Here is a 19,973-nt window from a genome sequence, read left to right as displayed (position 1 = left end):
ATGTCGCGTCCCTTCGCATCTGCCCCAGCTCGGGGTCACCGCCAAGGCCAAGAGGAACGTGAGAGGCGGTCAGAGGAAGGCGGGAGCGTCCCGGGACCCCGCACCTTCCAAGTTGTGAGCCCAGGTACTCAGGGGGCAGGGCCCCGCCCCCCCCCCCCCCCCCCCCCAGCCTGCCGTCGTGATGCAGTGCGCAGCTGGGACCTTGTCACCAGCAGTTGTCACGCCAGGCCAAGAGGCCACCCTCTTCAGGGTGGAGGCGGTGGAGGAGGGCGAGGCCCTGGTGGACGGAGACGTGGCGGGGATCGGGCGGGAGTTCCAGCTGCTTGCGGAAGACATCATGGAGGAGGTGGAGGTTGTGGCGGATGAGGAGCAGGAACAGCGGCCCTCCCAGGAGCTAGAGGAGAAGACGGTGGAGGAGCAGGGCCAGGAAAGGCCCGGAGGCCCTTGTGAGCGCCAGGAGCTGGATGCCGTGCAGGCACTGGCCGCCCTGCAGGTAGAACTGAGCTCTGAGCGTGAGCAAAACCGCAGGGCTTACGTTCAGTTCATGCGCAAGAACCATCAGAGGAGGAAGCGTCACTTGGCTCGGAGGAGCGCCATCATCCAGGGCATCCCTGGCTTCTGGGCCAAAGCTGTATCCTTTGCGCTGCTCCTTGGGGTCCGCTGCTCAGGAGGACGAGGAAGGGGAGAAGGGGCAGGAGCAGGCGGAGGGGGTGGAGGCGAGGGCACAGGAAGGGCGCCGGAGGCCACTGAAGGAAATGCGGTCCTGGGCAATTGGCAGGCTCCAAAGGCACAGCCGAGTAGGGCCTGGGCAGGGCCACAGGTGGACGTGTCGCAGCCATGCCTTTGAGTGTCTCCTTCAGGCCTGCATCTGAGGAGGCGCAGCCCCCGAGGCCTCTAAGTCAACATTGACCAGAGACGGTACACAAGAGCAGCGTTCGCAGACAGTTATTGGTGTAAATGTGGGTGATCCCGGCACATTGCTGGGACATGTGAGTCATTCACACACGCACGCGCACGCACACACACACACACACACACACACACACACACACACACGTACACATAAACACACACACACATACCCAAGAAGCCCTTTACTTTCAGACACGGTTTGTCCCAAGGACTGCAAGTCTGACCGTATAAGCAGTGACATGCCACTACCCAGCATACACAGGTCTGGAGGAGCAGAGTAGCGGTCAGAAACAGCCCCTGCTTGGGGAATGCAGATGCACACCATCCCAAGGGGCCCAGAGCCATGAGCGTGTCTGATGGTATGGCAGGTCCTGAGGATATCAGCAGTGGCCGGGCAAGAGGCAGTGCCCGCCAAGCTCCTTGCAGATGCGTGTTCCAGTATCCTTGTTCCACCCCAGACTAGGGCTGATGCTCCTGGCTCTTCTTGGCCGGCATGTGGCCTGAATGGCTCCTTGACCTAAAGCAGATTATGAGCCACCCTCAAGTCTCCGTCCTGATCAGCGACCAAGATCAAGACTTTCTCGGCTGATGATGGACTTGAAGGTCAGTGAGGGAGTCTGAGGAAGGGTGGGTATGGGACCTGGCGGGGGTGGGAGGAACGTGTTAGCCATGTTCCTGTGCTGTGAGACTTTGGAGAGGCATCGGGAAGCTGATCATGCCTGCCTTGGAGGCAAGCTGAGGCCCCTAGAAGCTTGCACCTTTTCCTCCTCGCTATCCTGGCAGGTGCAGGTGCGGAGCCATCCGCCGTCCCGCTGCAAGCTGATCTTTTCCTTTCGGGACAACCCCTACTTCTTGAACTCGGTGATCATTAAGGAGTATTACCTTGACATCACTGGTAAAAGGTGGCTCCCGGGGTGATGAGTGTGGGTGTGCAAGCGTGTGGATGATGCACCTGCGGTGTCCACCCCAGTCTCCCCGGTCTGTCTGCAGGGTACAGGGCACGTCGATCCACTCCAGTCCACTGGTTCTGGGACTTTGAACGGGGAGCCCCCAACCGCAGGCTGGACACCAGGAGCCTTAACTTTCTCAACTGGCTGTCAGGCCACAACGGCCCAGAATCGAACAGGATTGCTGAGGTGGGGTTGCTTTGGGCTTGCACACAGTAGGTGGTTGATGTTGGAGTTCTTGGCTGCTCATGGGAGGGTTGGGAGCCTGGTCAGCCCCTGGCTGACCTTGCTCGTGTTGCCTGCAGATCATCAGCGAAGACGTGTGGGACGATCCCCTGAAGTACTACCTCAGGGAGGAAGGTTCGTCCACGAGAGATAACTGACAGAAACACATGTGGTGATGGGGTCTGGAGGTAGGCCCCGTAGGGACAGCCGAATAGTAGCTGGGACACAGTACTTTCTTTCGCAAATGGGGATGCTCAGGCTCATGCAAACTGGCTGCAGAGCCAGAGCCTGAGTCAAGCATGTAGCAGGTGACTTGCTGAGACTGGGGGCTGGGGGGGCCTCGGTGTGTCCGAGAGCGCAGTAAGTCCCCCTCCAGTCAGCTGTGGTGGCAGCGCGAGAGTCCTAGGTGATACGACTAGAGGCAGGGTGAATTAAGTGCCTGTGTCAGAATCATCTGTCCTTGGGTCCTGCCATTCCCCCGGCGTCCTTCCTCTCACTGAGTTTGAGAATGCCTGGGCCCTTCACTTCCGCCCCTTAACCTAGGATGGCCTGTCATTGAAAGGGCGTCCTGTCCAGGGCCCCAGTGCACCTGTGCGCTGACTTTGGGATCTTGTGTGAATTTCCACATCCAATACTCTGATCTCACCAGCACCACACCTGCTGAGCTTGAAGTTGCTTCAGGGAAAATCCGGACGTCTCTGGGAGGAGGTGGACAGGGAGCCCCAGGGGCAGGACATGGTGCCTAGTGACACCATCTCCGTCATTGCTGGACACGGGTCTTCGGCTCCTGAAACCCCTGTGTTCCCTGTTTGCGTCCGTGTCCACGTGCAAAGCATGTGTGTGTATACACGCGTGTGCTTGTGTCACCTGTCTTTATGCGGGGGTGTGTGTGTGTGTCCGGCCCAGGGCGGACGCAGAGATGAAGGCGACGGGAGAGGAGGTGACGAGCGACCAGAAGAGGAGGCACGAGGCGTCCCCAGGCTGACGGAGGTTGGTCACCGACTCTCCGCATGACCGTATCCAGGATGGGAATGAGGAAAAGATGGCCAGTGATACCTGCGGACCGTGGCTCGAGAAATCCGCAATTAGACCAAATCCAAAACACGCTCGCCACTTCTAACTTGTGGTTGTGTGTGCTTGGACCAGGGAGAGGGAAGTGCATGGTCTGAGGATTCCGCGAGGGCAAATCAGGTGGGGCGGGGCTTTGAAACCGCTGCCTGAGGAGCCCTCAGTCCATGGGGACGTGGGCCGGCCTCTGGAAATGGTGGGCGAGGGTACGGCTGGACCCGGGGTGGAGAGGAGGCCAAGTTCCTGTAGAGAAGAGCAGAGACCCGAAGGAGAAAGAGGCACAGATTGCCTGCTGCACTGGGGACTTGTTCCACACACGTAAGAAGGAGACCCGGGAGGGCCCTGGGCCAGTGCTGCCCAGGATCGGCCCATCGGCCCGCACGCTGTCTCCACGAGGGTCTCACACACTGGCATGATGCGAAACACAACGCAAGATGTGCTAAGCTAGGCTGTCCGTGCAAAACCACAGGCACGCGAGGAGAGACAGGGTGTGAGCGTGGCAGACGTCCAGGCATTTCCAGCCTCCTCGGCAGGGCAGAAAGGCGAGGGAGGCGCAGGTGTGGGTGTACGTGTGCGTCCCTCTGCCGGAGTGTGCCTGTGAGGGAGGGAAGAGGGAGGAAGCAAGGATGGTGGGCTACTTGCATGTGCCAAGGGACCTCGGGAGAATGGCAGACAGGGAAGCCCCTGGGGGCGGTTGAGAGCCTGCTGGTGGATTTCAGGGCCCAGGGGCTAGGCATTAGCGGCCCTGCCAAAGATACCCCATGGGTCGTGCTCCAAGTCCTGACGTGAATTCCTTCCTTCCTCTGGGGCTCTTGCCCCCGGCTGTGGGGGGGGCCGGAGGGGCTAAGGGGTGCGTCTGCCCCAGACGGAGGTTTCTGGCAGTGTCGCTGGAGCAGAGTCTCTGATTCTGTCGTAGGGCATCTGCACCAGATGACACTCAGAGGCACCCTGCCTTCCAGGTGACCGTCTTGGATGTCCCCGGGCCCAAGCGGGGACTGGCTTCCTTGGCATGTGGGCTGTGTAGGCAAGCAGGGATGCCTGACTGTCGGGAATTCTAGCTGGGCCTAATGAGAGCAACTGAAAGAGAGTCTTGGCATTTAGCAAAGCAGTGAGGCCCGGGTGGTACAAGGCCTCTTGGTGCCTTTGAGGTAGCAAAGCTGCTTTCTGCCCAGGGAGGCATGAGCTGTGGGCCCAGACAGGGCCGGGTGCCCAGGGCAGCATCGGTTCAGGGACTGAGTGTGTCTGGGTAGTGTTAAAGAGAAGGGACGGCGTGTAGGGTTGCCGCCTTACCTTTACGGCCTCAGGTTCCGTGCCTTGTATCGGAAGAGTGCCTGTATCCACGTGCTCCTTCTTCACAAGATTGGATCAGACCCAGGCCTGTCACAGTCTCTTGGGGCCCTTGCAGGCCCGGGCGTCTCTTTGGCCTTTTCCTGCTACAGGGAGACAGGGAGACAGGTGCACTCAGCAAGCTACACAGGTGGGAAGCACAGGGGCCTCACTCGGAGTGTTGTGGGCCCTGACGGCTGGTGGGCTAGCAACAGGGCCACGCCATTGACAAGGAACGACCTAGATAGATGCACACGGAGAAAGCGGTTCTCCAAGTCAGCGGAGGCCAGCGCCCTTGTTTTCTGGTTCCCTGAGGGAAGCACAGACAATGGATCCGCCAACGTGACTGGTACTGTGAAGCTGTCCAAGGTGATGGGAGAAGGCAGAACACAGGCGCCTGTCACTCAGCTGGCCACAGCGAGCAAATCCTGGGTCCTGCCCTTGCCCAAACCCCGACAAATACTCCTGAGCGCACATCTCGGTTCCTGCACCGAACCAGGCCAGGTCCTGCACTTCTTCAAGCCCCCGACCGACACTCCTGGGCCTGCATCGGACTCTCAGGCTTGTTCCTGGCCTTAGTCAAGCCCCCGGAACACATTCCTGAGCCCACAACGCGCTCTGTACCCCTGAACTACGGTGTGTCCTCCCCTTGTTCAAGCCCCCAGGAAACACTACTGAGCCCGCGTCTCACTCGCTGCATTGAACCTGGCTGGCTCCTTGTCTTGTTCAAGCCCCCGACAGATACTCCGGAACCCACATCTCGGTCCCTGCACTGATCCCGGCTGGGTGCTGCCCTTGTTCCCGACCCCGACAAATACTCCTGAGCCCACATCTCGGGCCCTGCACTGAATCGGGTGGGCCCTGCCCATCTTCCAGCCCCGACAAAGTCTCCTGAGCCCACATCCCGGTCCCTGCACTGAAGCAGGCTGGGTGCTTCCCATGGTCAAGCCCCGACAAGCACTCCTGAGCCCACATCTCGGGCCCTGCACCGACCCAGTCTGGGTCCTGCCCTTGTTCAAGCCGCTGAACAAATACCCCTGAGCCGGCTTCTCTGTCCCTGCCGTGAACCAGGCCAGGAGCTGCACGTGTTGAAGCCACTGACCAACACTTCTGGGCCTGCATCTGATTCTCAGGCTGGTTCCTGGCCTGAGGTAAGCCCCCAGCAAACAGTATTGAGCCCACAGCTGGCTCCCTGCTCCTGAACTCAACTAAGGTGTGTCCTCCCCTTGTTCAACCCCCCCGCCCCCCACCCCCCAGGAAACACCACTGTGCCCGCATCTCACTCGCTGCATTGAACCAGGCTGGGTCCTGCGCTTGTTCAAACCCCCGACAAATCCTCCTGAGCCCACCCCTCGGTCCCTGCACTGAACCAGGCTGGATCCTCCCTTTGTTCAAGCCCCTGACAAACACACCCGACACCACCTCTCGGTCCCGTCATCGAGCCAGGCTGGGTCCTGCCCATGATCAAGCAGCCGATAAACACTCCTTGGAGCACATCTCGGTCCCTGCACTGATCCAGGCTGGATCCTGCCCTTGTTCATCCCGACAGACACTCCCGAGGCCACAGCACAGTCCCTGCCATGACCCAGGCTGGGTCCTGCCTTTGTTCAAGCCCCCGACAAACACTCTTGAGCCCACATCTCGGTCCATGCAACTGAATCGGGTCGGCCCTGCCCATGCCCAAGCTCTTTGTAGAACGCATATATCGGGTGTCAGGACTATAGGATGGCTGGTTTAGCTTGATCCTCTTGCTGCTCCAGGCCCCACAGGCTTGGGCCACAGGGCAGGCTGGGATGTGTTCTCACATGGAGAACAGAACCACTTTGAAAGGGCCTCCATAGGGTCGATGGCAGCCGTGCATGTCTCCGACACCGGTGAGTCGTGGAACTTAACGGGGAGCTGTCCTTAGCGTCTCCCTGGCCGGCATTCGCACAAGGTTCAGGGGGGTCCCTCATGCCAGCAGAGCGGGCCTCGTTTCTCCCTCTGCGCACAGTGTGGCCACGGCACCTCAGGCTTGTGCAGCTTTCACGTCGGCCCAGCGAGGGAGGGAGGGTCGCCCGTCCCCTTCTGCGCTTCAGCAGTGACCGCCCACTGTTGGCTTTCAAGGTCGAGAAAGCACTCTCCGAACGTGTGGACGAAAACCCTCTGAACTCCCACCGGTGAAACTCACTCAGGACGAGAAGGGCTTGCCTTCACGCCAAGGATAAGCGTCTCTTCTGAGCGCTGGTGTCCACAGAGTTGCAGACGGCAACAGCACTACTTAGAGAGACGGAGACACACAGACACCAGCGCCTGCTACACACGCGGAAGGATTGCCCAACACAGTGCTATGCCAGAAGCAAAGATACAGAGACACAGAGCGAGCGCTGTACACTAAGGCGCTGGTGTTCCCGAACAGTGGAGATCCACTGTAGCCCTGTAGGTGGGGTTCTTCCCTACTCCCCTAGCATCCGGACAGCAGCAGGCTCTCTGTCCCCTGAAGAAAAGTATCCAGCCCCTTGGCACCCCTGCGTATCCCTTGGATACTCAGGGAGAGCTCTCAGTTATTGCCAGTCCCAGGGGACACAGGAGTGTGCGGTTCGGATTGCGGAGCAGGAACCCGTGCTTGGAATTTCCAGAGCCAGGTCAATGACAGCGCCTGGGGCTAGCCCGGCCACATGCAAAACCCTGTCCCTCCCTGGAGCAGAATCTGGCCACGTGGGGGCGCTGGAGCAGCACAGGAAGCCCGGAAGATGCCCTCCGGTCTGGGGGCGTGTCCATAAGAGTGCCGCCCACTACCCTGTCGGCCATTGGTCTAGATTTGGGCCAGCAGTCTGTGCATGGCTCACAGCCTAGGCCCCCGCCGGTTCGCCTGATCTCCTAGGGCCCGTTCACCCCGTCCTGCGTTTCTGGCACCCCTTTCTTCGGCCTCACGCCAACACCCCCACACACCAGCCCCCGCCTTCTGACAATCCCCCTCACTGCCCGCCCCCAAAAGAGCTAGTCGGTCCCACAGGTTTACTGCAGCCTGGGCCGCCATTACGCCCCACTTGTTGTGCTCTTATGTCGCGTCCCTTCGCATCTGCCCCAGCTCGGGGTCACCGCCAAGGCCAAGAGGAACGTGAGAGGCGGTCAGAGGAAGGCGGGAGCGTCCCGGGACCCCGCACCTTCCAAGTTGTGAGCCCAGGTACTCAGGGGGCAGGGCCCCGCCCCCACCCCCCCTCCCCCACCCCGCAGCCTGCCATCGTGATGCAGTGCGCAGCTGGGACCTTGTCACCAGCAGTTGTCACGCCAGGCCAAGAGGCCACCCTCTTCAGGGTGGAGGCGGTGGAGGAGGGCGAGGCCCTGGTGGACGGAGACGTGGCGGGGATCGGGCGGGAGTTCCAGCTGCTTGCGGAAGACATCATGGAGGAGGTGGAGGTTGTGGCGGATGAGGAGCAGGAACAGCGGCCCTCCCAGGAGCTAGAGGAGAAGACGGTGGAGGAGCAGGGCCAGGAAAGGCCCGGAGGCCCTTGTGAGCGCCAGGAGCTGGATGCCGTGCAGGCACTGGCCGCCCTGCAGGTAGAACTGAGCTCTGAGCGTGAGCAAAACCGCAGGGCTTACGTTCAGTTCATGCGCAAGAACCATCAGAGGAGGAAGCGTCACTTGGCTCGGAGGAGCGCCATCATCCAGGGCATCCCTGGCTTCTGGGCCAAAGCTGTATCCTTTGCGCTGCTCCTTGGGGTCCGCTGCTCAGGAGGACGAGGAAGGGGAGAAGGGGCAGGAGCAGGCGGAGGGGGTGGAGGCGAGGGCACAGGAAGGGCGCCGGAGGCCACTGAAGGAAATGCGGTCCTGGGCAATTGGCAGGCTCCAAAGGCACAGCCGAGTAGGGCCTGGGCAGGGCCACAGGTGGACGTGTCGCAGCCATGCCTTTGAGTGTCTCCTTCAGGCCTGCATCTGAGGAGGCGCAGCCCCCGAGGCCTCTAAGTCAACATTGACCAGAGACGGTACACAAGAGCAGCGTTCGCAGACAGTTATTGGTGTAAATGTGGGTGATCCCGGCACATTGCTGGGACATGTGAGTCATTCACACACGCACGCACGCACGCACACACACACACACACACACACACACACACACACACGTACACATAAACACACACACACATACCCAAGAAGCCCTTTACTTTCAGACACGGTTTGTCCCAAGGACTGCAAGTCTGACCGTATAAGCAGTGACATGCCACTACCCAGCATACACAGGTCTGGAGGAGCAGAGTAGCGGTCAGAAACAGCCCCTGCTTGGGGAATGCAGATGCACACCATCCCAAGGGGCCCAGAGCCATGAGCGTGTCTGATGGTATGGCAGGTCCTGAGGATATCAGCAGTGGCCGGGCAAGAGGCAGTGCCCGCCAAGCTCCTTGCAGATGCGTGTTCCAGTATCCTTGTTCCACCCCAGACTAGGGCTGATGCTCCTGGCTCTTCTTGGCCGGCATGTGGCCTGAATGGCTCCTTGACCTAAAGCAGATTATGAGCCACCCTCAAGTCTCCGTCCTGATCAGCGACCAAGATCAAGACTTTCTCGGCTACATGATGGACTTGAAGGTCAGTGAGGGAGTCTGAGGAAGGGTGGGTATGGGACCTGGCGGGGAGTGGGAGGAACGTGTTAGCCATGTTCCTGTGCTGTGAGACTTTGGAGAGGCATCGGGGAAGCTGATCATGCCTGCCTTGGAGGCAAGCTGAGGCCCCTAGAAGCTTGCACCTTTTCCCTCCTCGCTATCCTGGCAGGTGCAGGTGCGGAGCCATCCGCCGTCCCGCTGCAAGCTGATCTTTTCCTTTCGGGACAACCCCTACTTCTTGAACTCGGTGATCATTAAGGAGTATTACCTTGACATCACTGGTAAAAGGTGGCTCCCGGGGTGATGAGTGTGGGTGTGCAAGCGTGTGGATGATGCACCTGCGGTGTCCACCCCAGTCTCCCCGGTCTGTCTGCAGGGTACAGGGCACGTCGATCCACTCCAGTCCACTGGTTCTGGGACTTTGAACGGGGAGCCCCCAACCGCAGGCTGGACACCAGGAGCCTTAACTTTCTCAACTGGCTGTCAGGCCACAACGGCCCAGAATCGAACAGGATTGCTGAGGTGGGGTTGCTTTGGGCTTGCACACAGTAGGTGGTTGATGTTGGAGTTCTTGGCTGCTCATGGGAGGGTTGGGAGCCTGGTCAGCCCCTGGCTGACCTTGCTCGTGTTGCCTGCAGATCATCAGCGAAGACGTGTGGGACGATCCCCTGAAGTACTACCTCAGGGAGGAAGGTTCGTCCACGAGAGATAACTGACAGAAACACATGTGGTGATGGGGTCTGGAGGTAGGCCCCGTAGGGACAGCCGAATAGTAGCTGGGACACAGTACTTTCTTTCGCAAATGGGGATGCTCAGGCTCATGCAAACTGGCTGCAGAGCCAGAGCCTGAGTCAAGCATGTAGCAGGTGACTTGCTGAGACTGGGGGCTGGGGGGGCCTCGGTGTGTCCGAGCGCAGTAAGTCCCCTCCAGTCAGCTGTGGTGGCAGCGCTCTCCATGTCAGAGTCCTAGGTGATACGACTAGAGGCAGGGTGAATTAAGTGCCTGTGTCAGAATCATCAGCTTGTAGTTCTGCATATGTGCAAGTTTCCTCTCAGGGATGTTACTGTGTACACATGCATGTGTGTGCACACGTGCTCATAGAAGTCCCTGCCACTACGATTGTGAGTATGATCTGTCAGAATTGACCTAGCCAGGTGATGGAAGTTGGATAGCGAAAACATGAAGGTCTTAGGGAAAGGTACATAGACGCTGGCCAGCAGAAGCACTGAAGCCAGGGAATCAATCCCGTTATCTCACTGAGCAAACATGTTCTAAGTGGAATCACAGTGGTGCACCCAGGATGCCTGGCAAAAAGGAGAGGCAAGAGGAAAGAGCCTGGGGAGTGTGCAGAGGAAAGTCCACTACACCTGCAGTTTATGAAAAGAAAATGTACCTAATGATCTGGAAGGAGAAACTCTACCTAATTAATTGAGATATCTAGCTAAGGAGATTTCCAGCCAAACAGCCAAAAGTGCTTCCTGGTTTATTGCTGCCTATAGTAAAATATGAAGAGAAATTAAAAACAAAAATGTTTAAGAGAAAGAATATTAAAAAAGAAGACAGAACTTGCTGATTTGGAAATTTTCCAGTCTTTTAAGATGACAGAAGATGCTAAAATTAATGGCTCTCAAGCAAGGTCATATCCAGGGCACTGAGATAAGGTGGTCTAAATATAACATTTTACATCACCTCTGCATCAATTCTTATTTTATTTTTTTAAAGTAAAGGTTGTCTAAGGGTGAGTGTGACTAAAATTCTTTGTTAAGCCTCAGAAACCTGGAAGGGGATGCTTCATGGCATTATTTAGGCAGGCCAATGCCCTCCAAAGAGTTTAGGAGTGTCACTCAGAGATCATTTCAGTCACACAATAAGACACCTACCAAGTTTCAGGGTGTTATCCCTCAGCTATCTCAGCAGAAAACCAAGACAGAAGAGGCCTTTTCATGAAGACGTGTGGTTGTGGCTTTAGAGTGGGGTGTTTTGCCATGAACACCAGTAAGATTATCAGGAGACACACCAAGTTTTTAAGATAATATATTTAAGTTCAGCTTGGACTGAAAGGACCAGCAATAGTACAAAATAAGAGAGCTCTGGACTTCTACCTTCGACAAGCAGGAGGCAGGCTAGAGAGACTGTTTCACTGTAACTGTTTACTACCCACCTTTCATGCAATGGAATCATGTCAGAGGGCAGAATTAAAAATTCAGAGACTGAAGCCTAGGAAGTTTCCAGGCCTTAAATCCTAATCAAAGGACTGCCAACAAGATCCCATGGGATTTCAGAACTGCTACTATTGACTCCCATCTCCCCTCCCTTCTGGAACAGGAATGTCTATGAAGGTTATCTGTGCCTCACCACCACTGTGTGTTGGCTGTGAAAGTGAGCAGATTAATTCATCTCTTTTGTTCATAGATCATCAGGTCTAGAGGAACTACATTTGTATAAATTGAACTGATGTGTTGGAGAAGATTTGAGAGTCTTGTGGACTGCAAGGAGATCAAACTAGTCAATCCTAAAGTAAAGCAGTCCTGCATATTCATTGGAAGGACTGATGCTAAAGCAGCAGCTCCAATACTTTGGCTACCTGATTCGAAAAACTGACCCATTGGAAAAGACCCTGATGAGGGAAAGATTGAAAGCAGGAGAAGCAGACGGCAGAGGATGAGATGGTTGGATGCCATCACCAACTCAGTGGACTTCAGTTTGAGCAAGCTCCTGGAGTTGATGATGGACAGGGAACCGTGGTGTGCTGCAGTCCATCGGGTCACAAAGAGTAGGACACAACTGAACGACTGAACACTTGAGATACTGCAGAAGTGGACCCTGATCCATATCTGGACCTGACTTAGATGACAAGATCCTGAACTTCAGGTTAATGCTGTAATGGATAATTGGTAGGAAAATGCATTTTGGACATATAAGTGTGTAAACAATTAGTGGCCATGTGTACCATGTGTTTTTTTTTAAATTTTATTTAATTTTTAAACACATTGGTTTTTTGCAAAATATCAAAATGTCCACAAGTCCTTTCCTTCCTGAAGGGTCCTCCTCCCTCCCATACTCCCCTTCACATATGGTCGTCCCAGCTGGACTTATTGGCATCACTTGTAATGTTAGAATATTGTAGAAATGAAAATGACTTAGTGTCTGAGACTAAATCATAATATTGCACTGCAGCCTCTGAGACTCATCCTCTTGGATCACTCATCTCTAGAAGCCAGCTTAGTCATATCTTGGGAACACTCAGGTAGCCCAGTAGAGAGGCCCATGTGAAAGAACTGAGGCTTTCTCCCAACAGCCAGCAAGCAAACTGGTTTCAACAGCTATGTGAGTAAGCCATCTTGGAAGGAAATCCACCAGCCCACATCAAGGCTTCAGATGACGGCAATCTCATGAAACCCTGAGCCAGAACACTCAACTGAATTACTCCTGGATTTCCAACTTTCAGCAGCAGTATGAAATAATATTGTTTTAAGCTGTTAGTTTGGGGTTATTTGTTATGCAGCAGTAGTTCATTAACGCACTGCCAACTTTGGGCAATGTTTTTATCCCAGGGTGCCTGTCCATTTAGTCCAATCTAAGCCAGAATCTGCTACTTCAGTTTAGAAAACATACCTCACCCTTGATCTGACCACCCACATTATCAGATCAAATTCCTTATCACTCACCTCAATATATTTTCAGCCTTGCCTAGCCTCAGCCAGAATCCACCCTCACCCTTATGGTCCTCTTAATAAGTTTCCATCCACTGATACCCACTCTGTTATTGTTCATTGCTTTTCAGTTTCCCAGTCTCTCTTTCCAATCTCATGTACCCACCCGGTTCCTTAGCTATAAATCCCAGCTGTGGCCCTGCTGGAGTCAGACTTAATCTCAATCTCTCTCCCATATTATAAGACCCCACTATAGTACTCTTACCTTGAATAAAGTTTTTCTTACCACCTTTAGTAAGTGTTATGAATATTTTTTTTTAACATTTCCAAGTTCTGTAGGGATTATTCTCAAAGGAATAGTTTTATACCTTTACTTCTTATCCTATATTCTTTGGGGAACAAATTTCTAGAATTAAAAATTTCATGTTTTTAATACAAACAAACAGAAAATATCTTTTTAAATATATTTATATATCTTAAAAATGTAGTAATCTGAAAAGGATGTGTATATAGACATATCAGTGTATATATACACATACCCTCAGAGCTCCAAAAAAACAATTCTCAGTAAACTATAAATTAAAATATTCAGCCTGCAAGTAGTGAAATCTTTGGAATTAACTTGCCAAAAATCATAGAGAATGAAATTTTAATTAAAAAATGTATACATAAAAATATTTGGGATTCAGACAAAATTTGCTAAAGTTAGGTCAAGCCCTAAACCATCTATTAAAAAAAAAGAAAAAAAAAAACTACTCAGTATCATGTAATAACCTATAATGGAAAATAACCTAAAAAAGAATAGATATGTATCTGCATAACTAAATCACTCTGATATACATCTGAAACACAACATTTTAAATCAAATATATTTCCATAAAATTTGTAAAGAAAGCTTTTAAAATAAAATGTTATAAAGAAAAAAATCCTAAAGAAAGTAGAAGGTATATATGAATTGAAACAAAAATAGAAAACAACAAAAATAAAATTTGTTGGGATAATAAAACAAGAGCTGCTTCTTGAGAAAAGGAAAATCAGAAACTGTGGCAAATCAAGTAAGGGGAAGAGGAGGTTAATTCCAATATTAGAAATGAGAAATGGAATGGGATTCTGAGAGGATAACATTCAACCAATCTGAGTGGAATTACTTTTGTTTCAGGAAAGGTCCAGTCAAGCCAAAACCTGGGGAAAGAAAGGGAAGGAAAGAAAGAGGAAGAGAGTCAGGGGAAGAAAGGAAGAAAAGGAAAGGAAGGAAGAAAGAAAGAAAAGTAAATGTCTCAACAGATGTTGTAAACTATCCAATGAAACAATTCTCTTAAAATCTAAAAACAGAAATAGAAATTCATTAAGCCATATCCTCCCATAGAGTCCATAAGACTGTTCTATACATCAGGGAGAGGGAGAGGGTGGGAAGATTTGGGAGAATGGCATTGAAACATGTAAAATATCATGTATGAAACGAGATGCCAGTTCAGGTTCAATGCATGATACTGGATGCTTGGGGCTAGTTCACTGGGACGACCCAGAGGGATGGTATGGGGAGGGAGGAGGGAGGAGGGTTCAGGATGGGGAACACATGTATACCTGTGGTGGATTCATTTTGATATTTGGCAAAACTAATACAATTATGTAAAATTAAAAAAAAAAAAAGGCCATATCCTCATTGCCTTTGATGATACTAAGAACAAGAAAACCCATTTACACATCACTGTTTAGAATTTCTGGCCAACACAGTAGGATTGTTAAAAAAAAAAAAAAAAAGAAACAAAAATATGCCATGTTATTTGTAAAAAGATAGACAGCAGAAATATTTTTAAACCATTTTATTTCTATAAATAGTAATTTTACTTATAATGTTTTGGCAACATTAATAAAACAATAAATTTTACCTGAAAGAACAAGCAAAATAGACAAGGAAATTCACAAAGGGCAATAAAAAATAATAATCTTGACAGATATTCCATACATTTGTAAACAAAACAAAGTGTTATTGCCTGAAAAAATATAGAGGTATTGATAGAAAAACAGAGGAAGCTCCTGAAAGAACTCAACTCACTAGTAACTATCTTTTATTTGCAGGCACAAAAACTGACTCAAGTTAATTCTAAGAAGCAAAGCCCTGATGTTATTATCTCTTCTCAGGTTGTGTTTTTTTGTGTTGTGTGTGTGTGTGTGTGTGAAAATCTAGGAAATTTAGGCTGCAGAGGAAAGAAGAGGGTAGAGACTTAAAGTGCCTTTAGGAGGAGGAGGAAAGGGAAGGGGTTGAGGATTTCATTGTGTGATTTGAACAGCATTGGTGAAGCTTAAACAAGGGAGGTAGCAAGCCATGCAGGCCTAGGGGAAGAGCATTTCCAGAGGAATGACAGTTGCAAAGTCTTTGGATCGGGAAGAAATGGAATTTTCTTGAGGAAAAGCAACGCCAGTGTTGTCAAAACCAGGGCACCAGTGGGGAAAACAGTAGAGTAGAATGATAGAGAATGGAAGAGAGGAAGTAGTCAGGGATCTTATCACTGGAACCTTTTTATTTGGCAATAAATACAACTTGTACTCCTTAGGAGCATTCTTCAGAGCAAACAACAGTAACAGTGTTGATAATACTAAGCAACAATAAAAACCTATAAATAAAACATTTCATATTTTTACTATAGAAATAAAATAAAGGAGATAAGAATGCAATATTCTGCACATTTATTTATACATAGAGTTTTCACCTGAGACCAGAACACCACACACACACACACATGCTTTATACACCTAAAAGTGGTTTAGGCTGAGACTTAGAAAAGTGCTTTGGCCCAAGCAAACTAACTGGAAAGGCCTAGTAAAATATTCAAAGTGCAAATCAATCAATCAAGCATTGAGTAAATAAATGCAATTTACTTGTATTTGAATTTACAGTCATGAAATTACCTAAAATGGAGACAATAGACTGACTACAGCTTAGTCATCTGTCGTCCTTCCTCTTCAGTTCTGAGAGGGATGCTAACCCCTTGGTGATTATCACTTGCCAGCATTTTGTGAAAGCTTAGAGGATTTAAATAAATTGAGGAGGGGAGAAAACAATAGTGGTGAGAGACAAAGAGGAGGAGAAAGGAAGAGGAAATGGAGAGATTTCTCCTGGCATAGGTCTATAGCCAGGATCCCAGGTTCCTTGAATGGTGCACAGAGTTTGCTAGGTATCTGTGCCAGAAGTGGAGAAGGTATGGTATTCAACTACAGGAGGAGACTCAACTCCAGGAACCCACAGAGGAAGCCAAGTGTGCTGATGTTCAGGAACCAATACTTGGAGGGTACCCGTAGGCCTGTTAAAGAGCCCTTGGAGACGCAAAAAAAAAAAAAAAAAAATTTCCACAAGTATAATCGGAGAAGGCAATGGCACCCCAGTCCAGAACTCTTGCCCGGAAATTCCCATGGATGGAGGAGCCTGGAAGGCTGCAGTCCATGGGGTCTCTGAGGGTCAGACATGACTAAGCGACACTTTCACTTTTCACTTTCATGCATTGGAGAAGGAAATGGCAACACACTCCATGGTTCTTGCCTAGAGAATCCCAGGGATGGGGGAGCCCAGTGGGCTGCTGTCCATGGAGTCTCACAGTGTCGGACACGACTGAAGTGACTTAGTGGTAGCAGCACAAGTATAATCACAGACTAGATATTTGGATAGAGTCAGATCAGATCAGATTAATCGCTCAGTCGTGTCCGACTCTGTTCGACCCCATGAATCGCAGCACGCCAGGCCTCCCTGTCCATCACCAACTCCCGGAGTTCACTCAGACTCATGTCCATAGAGTCAGTGATGCCATCCAGCCATTTCATCCTCTGTCGTCCCCTTCTCCTCTTGCCCTCAATCCCTCCCAGCCTCAGAGTCTTTTTCCAATGAGTCAACTCTTCCCATGAGGTGGCCAAAGTACTGGAGTTTTGGATAGAGTAGAGGAAGGATAATAACTCTATGACCTGATAATTACTGAAATAAACGAGACAATTCCTGCATATCAAACTGTGTCAATTAAGACCAAAACTCAGTATTAGTTTGATAAAATGGGAAATTATACACACAAAGAATTAGCTGTTAACTGTAATACATTCATGTCCAAGGCAAGATAAGATACAAAACTGAAATCTTCACATGTTCAACTAGGGTAAGACACATGTAACTGGAAAAGGTAAGGGAAAGTTCTATAGAGGGTTTAATCACCCTGGACCCTTTGTATCCACTACATTTACTATTCTGAGACAACTCCATTGTAGCTTAAGGGTAAGAGAACTGAATTTAGCCCAATTCATAAACTGAACAGATTTCCCGTGTTTGATCACTTTCAGTTAAAACTATGGGTCCAGTACAAATCAAACTGGATGTTAAGGCTTTTTCCCTTGGGAATCTTAACTTGCTTTACTACTGTGACTGAGACAGATATGACTACTTCACTGTGACTAAAAGCTAGTCAAATGGGAAAGGGGATGGAATCAATCAAATTCCCCTTTTGATCACTCAACAGGAGGTCCACAGGCAACAGGCCTCATTCTATTAACCATCTCTGCTTCTCCAACTGCAGTCAATGATACACAGGGCCTGCTTGATGCTTGAAGGGGCCTCTCACCAAACACAGGCATTTTAACGTTTGGCTTCCTTGAGATGTCCCTGGGCTAGGTAAAAACACTCTGAGACAGTGTTCCTTCTGCCTTGGCTCTATGCCTGGAGTGAATACATGCCTCTTCCTCAACTGGGACAAGAAGCCACAGCTCTCCACTGACTAAATCCCATGTCTGGTCCAAACTCACATCATAGCTTCTTCATCAACTTCTCCACACCAGGCTTTTGGAGTCAGGTTATTTTAGATCAGCACAACAGAGGCACTTTGGAGACTTTAGCAACACATAGGAACATACCATAACAAAGCCATTCCAATCTGGCTATATAGTTAATACTGAGATCTTCAAGGCATGAAAACAGTTGAAAATTACATTGCTAAAACATTCTACAGATTATATGTATAGTAGAGCGTTTGAACTTACAAATAACATGAAATACCAAAATAGGTTTTACTTTTCCTTTCTCCACCTCTCTCATTCTCTCTCTTTCTCACACACACACACACCCATACTTTTTATGTGTTAAGACAATTGTATGAAAAACAGGAAATATATTTTAAAATAACATCTCAATATTCAAACAAAACTGTACTTCATGTATTTAAAATAAAAACACATAAATTACACATTGGTTTCCCCATATTTGATATTATTGAATAATGCTATAATTTGAACTTGTTCTTTTTAATGGGGTTTTTAACTTTGAAATACTGGCTTCAGACTTACTGAAAGTAGAATTAATGGGTTCTTTTTGACCTCCTACTTTTAGATTTCGGGGGTGATGGTTCAGAATGAGATGTGTTCACAGTAGTGAATGCTACTTCCACCAATCCTGGTTGAAGTGGTTCCAGTGATACCTGAATAACAACTTTTGTTTCAGGAGGTAATCCTTCTAGCTGCTTAGGCTTCTTAAACATTTGATGACACTGGGCCTTGTGCTCCCTTTTCTCTTTAAAAGTTAAAAACTGTAGCCCACATTTGGAACACTGGTGAAAACTCTTTTCCCAGTTCCGTCTATAATGACATATGTATGGTGTTGCAGTTTTAAAAATTTTGAGACAAAAGGGGCAAGAAAATTCTTAGTGTTACCATGGTATGCTCTGAAATGTGCATCCACATCTGCAAAGAATGATGATCTGTAACTGCAAACCTGGCATACATAGGGCATTTCACCAGGCTTATGATTGTCTTTCATGTGGTGTAAGAGAACCTGATCTGTCTCAAAGGAAAATTCAAAGATTTTACTGACTGCAGAGGGCTCCTTGAAAGTGTGGACACTTTCAATGTGACACTGCAGCTGGAAGGGAGTAGGAAACTGGCAGTGGCAGTGCTGGCAGGTGGTGTGGTATTTCAAGCTGTCACCTCTCTGCCTCTCAAGTTCCAAATGGTGCTTAATGTGATTCATAAACTTGACATTTTTTAGAACTTTCAAGCAGCTGAGGCATTTAAAGGCTGTGTGAGTTTTTGGTTCTGGCTGTCCATCTCCTATATGCTGTCCATAGTAGAAGTCATGAAGTAACACAATCAGATTGCCTTCTGTGGGATCAACAATCTTGTTTTGACTTGCTACACTTGGAAAGTCAGTTTTTGTCAGTCCATTTTCCCCTAAAGGACTTACAGGCTTGCAATGAACATTGCCCTTTGGAAAAGCTGTTGGACAAGGTTCTCCATTCTGAATATGGCTTAATGAGGTATGAACACTGTCTGGTGTGCTTTGCTGAGTAGTCACTGTATGAAAAATACCTGAAAGGGACAAAGCTAAAGAATGTTCTCCTATAATTCCATCACTGAGTTTAGGCCTTTTGGGATTTGTGCTATTTGTTTCAGAAGTGGTAAGTCACTTTGATACATGAGGACTTTTATCCATATCTCCTGTAGAAACTGCTGTTTCTACTGGATGCTGCAATGAACTTGTGAAGGTAATCAAAGGAGAACATAACTCTGAAAAGCTATTAGGCACTATTTGTGGTGAAATATTTTTAGAATCCGCTTTGGACAAAGGCTCAATAATAATAGGACTATCTGTTGATCTTGATTCAGAGACAGAAACTGGCAAGACAGTCTTTGCTTCTGATGCAGGAGTCACATGACTAACAGGCTGTAATTTCTGAGCATTATCTTTCCTGAAATGACCATACCTTTTTCTCCTTGAATAAGAACCTGGGGTAACTCCATTCAGTATGTTTGAAATGACTGGTTTTGAATTTGAGGTCATCCCAACAAAGATCACATCAGCATCTTCATTTACATGTTCCATTCCAACCAAGATCAGTTCAGCATCTTCATCATCTACTTTGTTTGTTTCTCCTGGCTTTTCTGTGGTTCTGGCTCTTGTTCTTCTTCACATAACATACATGGTGGTTCCATATTTTAAATACTTTTTTGTTCTTGGAGGGTGTGGCCACAAGTCCCAGTGCTTCCTTTAAATAAGCTGTCACCTAAGTATAAATATACTACATATTAGTTAAGTACAGAAAAATGTGCTATTTTGTTATCTCCAAAATTCTAGGGTAGTTATAAACACCCTTATCTTACAGATAACGACAATGAGCATCAAAGAGACTAAATGACAGCTGAAAAACCTATGATTTCAAGTTTACATGACTCGAGAATCATAGCTTTGTCCTATGTTGATTTTAATCTCTTCTATTTAAAAAAAAAAAAAAAAAAACAA

General features: G+C 49.5%; 1 protein-coding gene and 2 pseudogenes across 1 annotated transcript; 2 read left to right on the top strand and 1 right to left on the bottom strand.

The window, feature by feature from the left end:
- On the top strand, positions 1 to 2,242 carry LOC138986999 (testis-specific Y-encoded protein 1-like; annotated as a pseudogene).
- Positions 2,243 to 7,520: 5,278 nt separating this feature from the next.
- On the top strand, positions 7,521 to 9,771 carry LOC138986998 (testis-specific Y-encoded protein 1). The gene is made up of 6 exons (XM_070366976.1): positions 7,521 to 7,644; positions 7,741 to 8,156; positions 8,964 to 9,041; positions 9,225 to 9,336; positions 9,432 to 9,577; positions 9,694 to 9,771. The coding sequence occupies exons 1-6, from the start codon at positions 7,521 to 7,523 to the stop codon at positions 9,769 to 9,771; spliced, it is 954 nt and encodes a 317-aa protein (XP_070223077.1).
- Positions 9,772 to 18,036: 8,265 nt separating this feature from the next.
- Positions 18,037 to 19,666, bottom strand: LOC138986994 (zinc finger protein 280B-like; annotated as a pseudogene).
- Positions 19,667 to 19,973: the final 307 nt, after the last annotated feature.

The sequence above is a fragment of the Bos mutus genome, unplaced genomic scaffold (genome assembly GCF_027580195.1).
Source record: "Bos mutus isolate GX-2022 unplaced genomic scaffold, NWIPB_WYAK_1.1 CTG377, whole genome shotgun sequence".
Lineage (NCBI taxonomy): Eukaryota > Metazoa > Chordata > Mammalia > Artiodactyla > Bovidae > Bos > Bos mutus.
The sequence above is the reverse complement of the archived record's forward strand: the minus strand, read 5'-3'. Positions and strand labels throughout refer to the sequence as shown.